This window comes from Triplophysa dalaica, chromosome 23, assembly GCF_015846415.1.
Source record: "Triplophysa dalaica isolate WHDGS20190420 chromosome 23, ASM1584641v1, whole genome shotgun sequence".
NCBI classification, from domain to species: Eukaryota; Metazoa; Chordata; class Actinopteri; order Cypriniformes; family Nemacheilidae; genus Triplophysa; species Triplophysa dalaica.
This window is the reverse complement of record NC_079564.1, coordinates 3325155-3337615: the sequence shown is the minus strand read 5'-3', so window position 1 is coordinate 3337615 and position 12461 is coordinate 3325155. Positions and strand designations below refer to the sequence as shown.

At 37.1% G+C, this 12461-nt stretch overlaps 2 protein-coding genes across 2 annotated transcripts in view; one reads left to right on the top strand and one right to left on the bottom strand.

The window, feature by feature from the left end:
• Positions 1–8663, top strand: part of fndc3bb (fibronectin type III domain containing 3Bb) — a 51509-nt gene extending 42846 nt beyond the window's left edge. The window contains 4 exon segments of the mRNA XM_056738053.1: positions 1870–2079; positions 3506–3672; positions 3757–3884; positions 6748–8663. Of these exon segments, the coding sequence (XP_056594031.1) occupies positions 1870–2079; positions 3506–3672; positions 3757–3884; positions 6748–7047 (805 nt within the window). The 3' untranslated portion in view covers positions 7048–8663.
• A 567-nt stretch (positions 8664–9230) lies between these two features.
• On the bottom strand, positions 9231–12308 carry ghsrb (growth hormone secretagogue receptor b). The gene is made up of 2 exons (XM_056738054.1): positions 10863–12308; positions 9231–10197 (listed from the first exon to the last, which is right to left on the bottom strand). Exons 1-2 carry the CDS (start codon positions 11653–11655, stop codon positions 9890–9892), a joined length of 1101 nt encoding a protein of 366 aa, XP_056594032.1. The 5' UTR covers positions 11656–12308; the 3' UTR covers positions 9231–9889.
• Between the last annotated feature and the right edge of the window lie 153 nt (positions 12309–12461).

The following is a 12461-nucleotide window of genomic DNA, read 5'->3' as shown; positions in this document are numbered from 1 at the left end:
CGGGGACCTTATTTCCTCATTATTTCGGTCCCCGTAATATGCGAGGAGTGCGATGGGCAGGTTGCTGAGTGTCAGTATCATTAACTCAAGCTGCGTTCTGAAAATTTTAGCCTTCTGGGTAAATGCTGTATCTGCTTTACTTTGGTGTTATTAGGATGTAGGTGTACATTTGTTCAAATCATTACGCGCACTTTGTTCTTCCACGCCACCCAATGGTACAGTGATGTCTCAGGTGGTTATACTATGGTATTTTGATATGTAGAATTGTAATGAATAGAGTATACCATAGTACTTATTTAGAATGTAGAATTACATATTTTTAAATTGCATTGTTGTGTGGTTGCCTGAAATAGTACAATAACTATTTTATATATTTATTTCATTTTTCTGATTACTTTTAACCAACTGGTGGATATGTGAAAGCTCTAGTGTGTAGTTTTAGATCTATTTACAGAAATGCTATATAATATACATAACTGTCTTCAGAGGTGTATATAGATGCTACAAAATGAAGCGTTATGTTTTTATGACCTTAGAATGAGCTATTTCTATCTACATACACTGCGGGTTCTCTTGCATTGAATTCACCATATAGTTTCTAGAGAAGCCCTAAACAAACAAACTGCTTTACAGTGCTGGTTTCGTAAATGTCATCTCCTTCGGCAAATAAGCGAAAACGTGGTTCTTAGATCTGCGAGGAGTGAGCCATTGGTTACAATTGGCAACCTCACCACTAGATGCCGCTAAAAATCACCACATTGCTCCTTTGAGTCAGTTTTTTTTGTTTTGCACAGGTTGTCCAAGCAGTATACCCACAAAAACCAAGAACATGTTCCACGTTTGTCCATTTATAATTCAAAACAATTTGAGATGGCACAAACGTTCCTATCTTTAAAAGTAGTTTATCTAATGGATTGACTTTCACTTTGGTTATATTCAAAGTAATTTGGAGCCGCTGTTTGTTTCATTTTACTTTAATGTTCATCCTTGATGTTCGCATGGTCTCATTTAAGTGCCTGAGTTCATCCAATATTTCTTAAGAATCAAGTTCTCTAAAAAGTATTTGTGCATATCATTTTATTATTTTAGTTGTGAAGTGCAGAGCATCTAATGGAACTTTTTTGATAGAATTCAGACAAAAAACCTGTCTGGGTCTGGTAAATAAGCTTTTCTAGAAATCCCTTTATCAGTGTAAACACATTGAGTGTTTATAACAATATTTAGACACCTACCACCAATAGTTTCCATTAGTTATGTCTTTAGCTGTAATGACGGATGTGCTGTACAAAATACCTTTTTTGCACATTTGGCAAAATATTATTTATGAAAGTAATTCACAGAAAAATGAAAATGTTAATGTTATGTTGTGTTTTTTTAACAAAATTTCAAGTTTTCAAAGAATCTTAATGTCTGTCTCTTCACTGAAAACACTGTTCTAAGAGGTTTCCCCTCTTTCGAAGCACTTCCACTAAACCAATTTCAAAATGATGCACTTTCTGTTCCACGTGCACTTGAAATAATTGGACTTCTGGATATCAGAACTACAAAGAAATCCTCATTCTAATGCAAGATCGACCCCTTAGCTGGAGACGCTCATTTTTCTCTAGGTACTGGAACGCTGTTGAAAGGTCACAAAACAACTCAAAGGCTGCAGGGTTTAACTAGGTTTGGCAGATGAAGAACATGGGAGAGAGAATTGAACAGATGAGAGCTGCGGTGGGCACAGCTGCAGGAATTTCCATCTTATCTCGAACAGATATTCTTATGGTTTCCGCACCCTCGCATTAATTCAGTCCTGCTGTTGTGTGTTTTGTAGAATGCAAAACTGGGTTTTTCAGAATTAACTACAAGTTTGTCTTTTTTCTTTAGCTTGCAGATTCGAGCAGAAAATGAAATGGGCCCCGGGCCCTTCAGTCACCTTCTAGCAGTGAGGACCAGACCCCTGCCTCCATCTCCCCCCCGGCTGGAGTGTGCAGCAGTGGGACCTCAGAGTCTGAAGTTACGCTGGGGTTTCGGTAGCAAAAGTCCTCTCACAGATGGCACGACATACGTCCTACAGATGGAGGACAAAAATCAGAGGTTAGCAGTGAAGGAACTTTTCCCAGTAAAATTTAAGTGGAGGTTGCTGTACTGTTGTTTCCTGCAGAAATCATACCACTTTTGCGTAGTGCTGAGCGACATATTGTGCGATTCTTATGCTCTCAGTTTCTCAATGACTTACAGTTAAATACCGCCACATCCGAAAGCCAGAGGGCGCTCTTGCGCAGAAACTCCTCATATGGGAAACAGAAGAAGAACGATTAGTTCCAGGAAAAGCCAGTGTTCATATTTTATCAGTGTTCTTCAAACCTTTTCAGATATTTTCAAGATAATAAAGTATATTTTTAGTGATGATGTTTGACGAGTGTTGCTTTTCCAAATGTACGTTATATACGACTCAATCTCGTAGTGATTTTAGATCGAGCAGTACTTCCTACTGATCATAGAACCGTAGTTCACGGAAGAACTGTGCATAAAACATAGAATCGATTTAGATCTCTATAATCAGCGTGAACCGCAATATATATCGCCCTGCTACTTTTCCGTAACCTTTAGTATTCAGATGCATTTTGTTACTGCGAGAAATTAATTTTACAGCAGTGAACTGTAACAGTATTCCAAATAGTCCATCCTTTTGATAACAATTTCAAAGCCATTAAGTTATGTCAGTGTTTTTTTTAATATAAATTGTATTCCATTGCAAAGCATCTTTCTGTGTATGTGTATGCACGATTCCTCGCTGTAATTTGTCCCCCGTGGACCCGTAATGCCGGTTCTTCTCTCTGATGATCTGAAAAGCACATTTTGTGTTCGCGGATCCATTAAGGTGGAGTTGACTAATGAGAAGACTCGATCTCAAAGCGCTGCTGGGAATTAGATTAAGAGTGTAAGGGTTATCAAGACCACCTACCTAATGTTTTCTGAGAGGCGCTCGGCACCGACCCACTGATGGCTTATTTAGAAGCAAATGAAGGCCTGTGTTTTTGCCAGTTCGGAGCTTTCAGCCTCCGTTCCACTTTGGAAAATTTGAGCCATCTGTGCAGTGGAGTCTGGATTTAGGAATAAAGAATAATCAAGGTTTGATGATAAAACTTGCTGTGGTTTCTGCCTTGATGCGGTTTATTAAAGAGATGTAATTGTTAGTGTTCCATCATCTGATGGTTAGTCTAGCCATCACCAGAATTTTTTCTCTCTTGCACTCAGAACCATTTTTTTAAAGGCATTTTTGAGCTTTAACTCGATGTGCTAATCTCAAACTAGATCCCACATGGCATATAAATTTGAATCATATTTTGGTTTTTAATGGCGAATGAGAAATTCACTGTAATAACAGATTTTAATTTCTCTACTGTTGGATTTACACATTTATGAGTTTCCTTCTAGACAAAATGACATCACCGGGTGCAGGTCACATTCTTTTAAGGTGAATGCATTGGATATTTTCAATATTTCTTGTCTTTGTTAGGTTCGTCGTGGTTTACAGAGGTCCGAGTCACACTTTTAAGCTGCAGAGACTGAGCGAATCGAGCCGGTACAGTTTTCGGATCCAGGCCGTGAGCAAGGCAGGCGAAGGATTGTTTTCCGAAACGTACAACTTCAGCACCACCAAATCTCTGCCGCCAACACTGAAAGGTATCTGCTCGATACGAAAAAGGCAAATTAAGGAAAAGGTGGCTTGTGTACATTTTCGTGATGGGGTTTGGTTTGTTCTCGCAGCCCCAAGAGTCATGCAGTTAGAAGGAAATGCCTGCGAGGTCACATGGGAGAGCATTCAACCAATGAGAGGAGACCGAATCAGCTATGTGCTACAGGTGCTGGGTGGCAGAGAATCAGAAAACAAACAGGTAAGATCTTACACAGTTTATTTGAACTCCTCTATGAACATGTTTTATCCTGTACAGACTTAAATCCTCAGTTATAGTTCAACTTTGCCAACCGTTTTATGTATTTAAAGCTAAAAGGAACGGCTTGATTTTGTTTCTGTTCCTGCTGCCGAAATTCAATTTCTTTCTTGCATACAAAGTAACATTTTAACATGAGTTTCAAAAATGATTAAATCATTGGATCGAATTATTAAAAATATTGCTGTGAGAATATTTTGTAAAGCTACATGCCACTTTTACGTCTGATTTTCTATTTCATGCTAGAAGGACTTTCATTTTCCATTAGATTAAAAAATGGGCACGATAACTGTAGAGATGCCGCCGATGATTAAATTCATTGTAAACGGGAAACAGAAAAGGGTCAGAGCTATTCGCATCATTTGCTCTTGATTCTGTGGTATCTGCCTTGTCGTCACAGTAAACATGTGATTGAAGTTGAGTGCTTTCCGAGCTCACAGAGTCTTGCAGGAATCATTAAATTGTGCTTCAGAAAGGGACACAGAAAAGAGAACATGTGATTATCATGATTAGGCTCTATTCAGACGTGAAGTCGATTATTGTTTTCAAATTGTTTCTGGTACACCGCTTTTGTGGTGGGCTAAACCAATAGGAAGTTTACTGAATTTGAAATAATGTTTGGATTTATTAGAACAGGAAAACGCGTGTCTGTCTCTCCACCTGTCGTGCTTCCTGGAGTGTTATTTTTATGCCATCCATTTATGGATGAATCTCACAAAAAGACCACATTATTAGCAGATCAATGGAGAAAACAACATACATCGTTGTAAGGGTTTAGAAAATTGAAAGGAATGGTTCATCGAAATATAAAAAATCCTCTCATAATTTACTCCTCATGCCATGCCGGATGTCTACGACTTTTATTTAGTTAAACTAAGTAATGAAACAAATAAAGTTGTTTTAAAATGTTGTCATGTTATCTTTTATGGGTGTCAACATGGCAAACGTCTAAAAACCACATCCATCCATCAATAAACAAAATAAAATGGTTAATAAATGTTTTCTGAAGCAAAACAATTTTTTTTGTCAGTTTTATAACCAACAGAAGACAACTTTTAAAGTTTATTATAGAACACTTCACACCATGTAATGACTGGTTCAGAAGCAGCTCTGTTTTTTTACATATATAATTCAATCTTAAAGATATTCGTAAAAATTGTTCTATTGGTTGTATTTTGTTCAAATGTGTGTTAAAAAAATTAAACAGGAAGTTCTCACACACAAGCGTTGGATGAGCGATGTCTGTGAGAATGTTGCAATTAGACATCTACCACGTTTGAATGATTTTTTTTCTCCCCTCCTTTCATTTCTTTTTGTGGTTTATTTGCTTTAACATTTGACTTTAATTAAGCCTCATTTTTGAGGAAAGAAAGAAGACGGCTTTACATGCATAATTGTTTTGTCATGGCAATAATATCATAACTTCAGCAAATTTAGGAACTACCGTGGCGCAGAGCTATAAAAGAGGCTTGTTGCCATGGAGACATAAACTGTGGTCCATCTGAAAGCTGCATGTGACAGGTGGAAAGTCCTCCAGAGTATTGCCTGAACGCTTGTCTTCAACTATATTAACTAGATATAAAAGCTCACAAACCCCATTATTTTTCTATTTGTGACTGTCCGTTTGCTCGGCAGCGTTGTTTTCCCACAACGCTGAATGCTGTTGTGTGCATTTTGTGAATTCTGTGTAATTATAGCTTATTGTTTATTTTATTCGTGAATGAAAGGAAGGGTAATTTGATTTTTGGTTGATTTTTGGAGCACTTTCTATTGTAAAGCACATTGACATTATTGCTTAATTTCTCAGTACTTGATTATGAAGCTTTCTATTTAGTACATCTTGTGTCAAGTGCTTGTTCTGCATGGACTAAGAATAACATACAGATTGTCCTGTGCAGGTAAACATACCTGCAACTGTGAACAAGCTCTCAAGAGGATGTTCGTAGGGCATTTGACTTTTTCTTCAACCCAAACGTTGATTTTTCCTATTACTATTTTTATAGTTAGAGTCCACAGGGAAGCAATTACGGTTTGTTATTTGACATGCCCTGGGATTCAGTAAAGTGTTTAGATACATCAGTTTTCTGTTCAATTCGTTTGTGACTTCTAAAAAAAGAAAAATAGCCATTTCTTCAGGTGTTAAATGTTCTTTATGAGACCAAAAGGTTAGAATACCATAAAAGTAGGAGTTAAAGGGATAGTTCACCCAAAAAATTTTAATTCTGACAAGAATTACTCAATCTCTAATTGTTCCCAATCTGTATTAATGTCTTTATTTGGTTAAATGCAGAGAAAACTATTTGGACAAATGCTTGTAACCAAACAGTTTTTGAACTGTGGTTGAACTCATGACCTTGGCATTGATAGTGCCATGTTCCAACCACTGAGCCACAGAAAAGGAAGCAGAGGAAAAATTACAATAGCAGTCAAAAGTGCCCAGGAACTGTTTGCTGTCCTCCATTCTTCAAAATATCTTCTTTTGTGTTCAAATATATAAAGTAATTTTTCCTACTAAGGAGTACGAGAACTGTCTGGTTGGCAGCATTCCTCCAATTATCTTTCTCTGTGTTCCTCAGAACAAATACATGTATACAGGTTTGAAACAACTTGAAGGTGAGTAAATGGTGAAATCATTTTTATTTGGGGGTGAACTAACACTTTAAAACGTATATGAAATGAACAACATAGAAGATAGAAGTGTTATATATACACAGTCAGACTCTGATTGTAGAAAATCTGACAGTTGGTCAGATGAGCTCAGAACAGGTGTTGTTTCTTGATGTATTAATGTATGGTTTTCCTTTAGGTATATAAGGGAGAAGAGACGTCCTTCCAGTTGTTTGGCCTGCAGTGGAACACAGACTACCGGCTGCGGGTGTATGCGTGCAGACGCTGCACAGACACCCTCCAGGAGCTGTGCGGGGCCTTCAGCCCTTCGGCCCACTTGACCCTGCGCCGAACCGACACCGCGCTGGCGCCGGAGGCAGATGTCGCCAAAGCGCCCGTGAGCAGGACCCTCACCGATGAACAGTTCGCCAGCATCATTGTTTTCAGCGTGGTCTTTCTCTCCGTGTTAATCGCCTTCCTGCTTCAGCTTCTAATTTAGACGTCTGGAACATCTAGTTTTGAATGTTCCCGTTTGATCGCTACAGTTTTTAAACCGCAGATTGCAAACGGTTATTGCAAGTACTCTTTCACAGTAATTATTGGTATTTTTACACGCCTGATTTTTTAGGAACAATCACATGATTTTGCTTTGTTTTCATCTTTTTTTTACAAATTTTATCTATGGTAAGTTACAGCTTTAGCCAGTCGGTTATGATAAAATGTACTGTTGTGTGTTTTAAGATGCGGTAAACTATTTTCTAAGTATCAATAGTATTTTTAACGTTTTTTAAAAAGTGGCCTTGAGGTCATATTGTGCAAAGCGGAGTGAGTTGTACTGTCCGTTTTGAAGTCCATCTCTGTCCCTCGCAATATTCAGTATCTCAATAACTAAGTATACGCGGTTTTCAAAGTACATCTTTGCTTTAAAAGTCCCTTTATTCTCATTATTCATCTTTTGTGTGCCTTCTTCATCATAAAATACAAAAAACACCATAAAACTGTCAGTCCAAAGAGAGTCAGATGACAGTCTTTGCAAATTGCAAAAAGCAATGTACAGTGTTGTGAAGTCTGAAATGTTTGTACCTCAGGGACTTGGGAGGGCCAGCTTATAGGTGATGTGAACCTGTGCCTTTAAATACACTATTCCAAACTTTTGTGACGAATCATTTCAAATCTGCTGCTCACAGTATTCCATTAACCTTTGATCACATTAAAGAGTACACGATCATGTTTACTAGCTCAGCCCTTAACCAAAGTTAGCCAGCGAATAGGATCTAACAGTTTTGTTAGATCTATTTATGCTATATTCTTTTACTTTGTAAGGCAAATCACAGTGCAATCTTCATTTATTTATTACAAGAATCATGAACTGTCATATTCAAAAAATTTCCTCATGTAGCATGTCTTTTTATTTGGGGGATTATTACAAATGTTTGTTTGTTTTTGTTTTTTCAATTATAGAACAGCATTTTTAACATCATTAACCTGTCTTATTTTAGATATATGTATTTTGTTTGTAGCTTTGTTTGCTCCAATAGTGTATCCAGAAAATCTGATGTACGACCTTGTCATTTCTCACCAAGTTTAAAGCAGGTTTTTTTTTCTCTCGTCTTTAGTCCTCACATATTGTATATGCATTGTTGGACTTTTTAGGCAAACATTCCATTTATTTTTAAATTTAGTTGAAGTGACTTGACACTAGAAAACTTGACGTGGAATCACTTGAAGAATACTTGTTACTTTTTCAGATCATTTTTCCCTAAACTCAAGACCCTGAATCCATGTTTTATAAATGCGGAAAAGAATAAGAAATTGAAATCTTTTATTTGTTCATGTTTTAAAGCTGATCCTAGGACAGCAGGTGATACGTGGCCTAAACATAGTTTTCTATGCTTGCATTAAAAAAAATCATTCCATGTTACCATTTTTTTTTAAATATAACTATGTCTCATTTATTGATGTAAATTATAATCGTAGACATTATATTTAAAAAACTACCTTATCATTTTAAATGTATAGATATTGAAAATACTACCCTTTGTATTTAAGATGGTTATGTATCTGTAGCATATATGTAATATATTTATACGCAATAAAATTTTTTAAATTTCCAAATCAATTCTCTTGTTGTGTTTACATTTTGTATATGAATATATAAATATATATAAAATGTATATGTATGTTATGTATATTTTATATTTTTATATGCCTGTTTCAATTTCTTTAAATGTAATATCACAAAATGAAACGAATCATTTTTTGTGCACCAGATTCAAACACACATGAAACATTGTTGTCTTTTCTGTGCTTGTTCTGCTCAGTGTTTGCAGTTTTGTAATGTATTTTTCCTCCATTTAAAGAAATACATAAAGGGCAAGCTGGGTTTTGCCAGGAGTCTGTAAAACAAAAGACCATTTTAATTTAAAATGCGGTGTCACAATAAAGCATAAATGCATTTTACATAACATAAAAAGTGCTTTAATATTGTGATATACACAATATATCAAATACATACATATTTTCATTACAAAACGTTAATTTATAGGATGGTCATTAAATACATCCATCCATAGATGCTCAGTTTTTTTACAAGCAAAAAAAATAATACCTTTATGAATTTGAATATCATTGATCACGATATATCCTGCATGCTTAAACTATGGCACTATATTATGGCAACAGCAGCGTTCACAAACTTGTATTAAGTGCACTTTTTCGTCACATTTACACATTTGTCGAATAGGAACACACAAGCTTAATGCAGGCTTTAAATCATAATTCTGCACCATTGTATTTTCTCCCTAACAGGTTACAATGTTGAAGTGCTTACCTCTACAGTGTGCTGTCGTCCAGTACTATAGGCAGTTTAAGGCATTTTGGGGTAGTGTGCATATGTACATTTTGCATGGATACCAAGGTAAAGGGAATTATGACACTGCTGGTTGTGTTTGCTGACGACAGTTAAACAGTGCATTTACAGTTGGTATATTTCTTCAATTTAGGGTATTTTGTACTTTACCATACAAAAATGCGTAATTTAAATAAACGAGAATTTAAATGAACGAGACATGTAATGCAATAGTTGCATGTGTAAGTAAATCGGAGAGGAATGAATTGTTGGTATATATAAATATATATATATATATATATATATACAGGTTCAAGATTCACTCAATTAAGTATGTACTGTAGATGTGTGAAATCAAATGCACATCCCAAAAAGATGAATTTCAATTTTTTTTAGTATCCTAAGGGTTTTCTGAGCGCTCGGTTTAAGGGACTGTAGGCTATAAACAATGTACACGCTCCAAAAATGTACGTGATGATTGACAGAGTCTGTGTCACGTGCTCCAGCTTGTTTCATTCCACACTGAAAAGCTCTCCGCGTTCACGATGTTCTGCACCGAGCGTCCGGGAGCGCGCCTCATTCCGAACAGTTTGCACGCCGCGCTCCTGTACTTTTTGGACATGATGTTGTAAAGGATGGGGTTGATCGCAGCGCTGAGGTAAAACAAGACGAACGACACCAGGTTGCAATATTCGCTGATTTGAGAGATGAAAGGGGAATTTTCCTCTGATGACTTGGAGAAGAGATAACGACCCACGTGATAGGGCAGCCAGCAGAGGACGAACGCGAGAACAACCACAGCTGAGAGAGAGAGAGAGAGAGAGAGAGAGGGAGAGAGATTTTAAATGGTCCCTTATGCAATTGCTTATGCATAAAACTAGAAGGAATAAGCATCTAGAATTATAATTTATACGTTTTATTTGGATATATTTGAAAAAAGTTCATAAAGACAAAATGAATTCTAGTTTGGAGTATTAATATGACTGTAATGTAAATTATTACAATCATACATTTAGACTAATACAATTAATTCCTTAATGTTCTGAATGGAGAAACCGTATGAAAGCCCTAAATAGTAAAATACACACTCAGTTTTTACCATACATAAATGAGTATAATTACTATTAATAATAATATTCAAATAATTAATGTATTTATTAAATAAATAAATGACAGAATAGCTATTATTTACTATAAAAAAAAATTGTACTGCATACATTCAATCTAAATATATTAAACATGTGTGACCCTGGATCACAAAACAAGTAGCAGGGGAAGATTTTTAGTTAAAAACTCAAAATTATTGATTTTTCTATAATCAGATCATGTTTCATGAAGATATTTGGTTAATTTCCTATGCTTAATATATCAAAACTTGGATGGCCAGTAACACTCTTCACAGGCAACATTTCTCAATATTGTCCTTTAAAATATTTTATATATGCATTTTATTACTTTAAACTCACCCAGCATTTTGACAGTTTGCTTATTGCTCTTTTCCCGACTAGAAACGGGTCCAACCGGGTTCTCCTTCCTTCTCCACAGTCTTCTGCCTATGAGGCTGTATAACACTGTCAAACACAGGACCGGGAGGAAGAAGAACACGCTGGAAACCCAAACCATCATTGTAAGCAATCCAGACCGGATTGCGTATTCGGTCGCTTTGCACTCGTTGGACTCCCAAGGATTGGTCCCGTTCTCGTGCTCGACCCCGACCAGAATGAATATGGGTCCGGCGCTGCAGAGTGCAACGATCCAGAGGAATAAAATCACCCCTTTTACGCGACCCCGGGTAACTATGACTTTCGCCCTGAATGGAAAACAAATAGCGAAGTATCTCTCCACGCTCAGGGCGGTGATGTTGAGGATGGTGGAATAAGTGCAGCATTCGCTCACAAACTGAAAGAGTTTGCACAGCTCGTTTCCAAAGTTCCAGGGTCTGTACCGCCAGACCCGGTAAAGGTCCAGTGGCATGCACAAGAAAATAAGCAGATCTGAAAATGCCATGCTGCAGAGGTACAGGTTGGTGGTGGTTCGCATGTCTTTGTATTTGGTGACCACCAGGATGGTCAACAGGTTCCCCGCAATCCCAACGAGAAACAGGAACGCACACGTCACTGTGATGCCAGTCAGAATAGGGACTGGGAATAGATGAACCGGGTACTCAATTTCCACGACAGTTGCGTTACTGTCCGTGATGTCTTCATCGCATAAAGTGATGCTGAATTGGCAGGTGGACACGTTAGTCCAATTAGTCATTATGAAGAGATTTCAGAGGTTTTGGATGAGTTTCATTGGCACCTCATGACTTCCTTCCTAATGGTGCTTTATTAATAGGGTAAAAGGCACTGTTTGAGAAGTGCACGCGAGTGACCTGTCAACGATGCGTTCTGAGCTGCTAGTGGGGATTCGGGGATACCACTGATCTATATAAATGACTGGATTACGCCTTGGATGCTCAACTAACGGCAGGAGGTGAAGCCACCGGAAGCGATCGCGCCGCCATCTTGGTATGCCCAACTCACAGAGAGCGCCATTGACTTACAGTCAAAATGTCGATCTAAAATAACCCGTTTTTCAGCGTATGAGGGGCGAGAAACGTGTTTAGGTCACATGTGTGTTTAAAGTAAGTGCTACTTCTGATGTTTTTCCAATGTTTATGTTTATTTTGGTCGGAATAGCGACGTACAGAAAACAAAGTGTAGAAGACGCACACTGTTGTAATGGCATGTGTAAGTGTTTAGAAATAAAGCTTCACGACTTAAAGAACATATACAGCATGTATTTACATTTCAGAATAAGCACATTTGTCATGTTGAGGTCTATTGTTAGTCTGCTGATCTGATATCTAAACTACTGTAATGACTCTATATCTAGTAGGCTACACCCAGTCGTCCAAGAGTATAGGTGAACACGTGACTTCATTTTAAGATTCATTCAGTTTTACTTTCAACCTATTTACTTTTAATTTGTTATTTAATGTATTGTATTTGTACTCTTGTTTGATATGTATAATTACTCAATGCTTCTTTTGATTTAATTGGCAATAAAAAATGCTGTAAATT

Excerpts from the sequence above, each read along its gene's own strand:
- ghsrb (XM_056738054.1), bottom strand. The coding sequence starts at position 11,655 with ATGACTAATTGGACTAACGTGTCCACCTGCCAATTCAGCATCACTTTA. Across the intron at positions 10,198-10,862 it reads GCAAACTGTCAAAATGCTGG|CTGTGGTTGTTCTCGCGTTC; the intron begins GTGAGTTTAAAG and ends TCTCTCTCTCAG.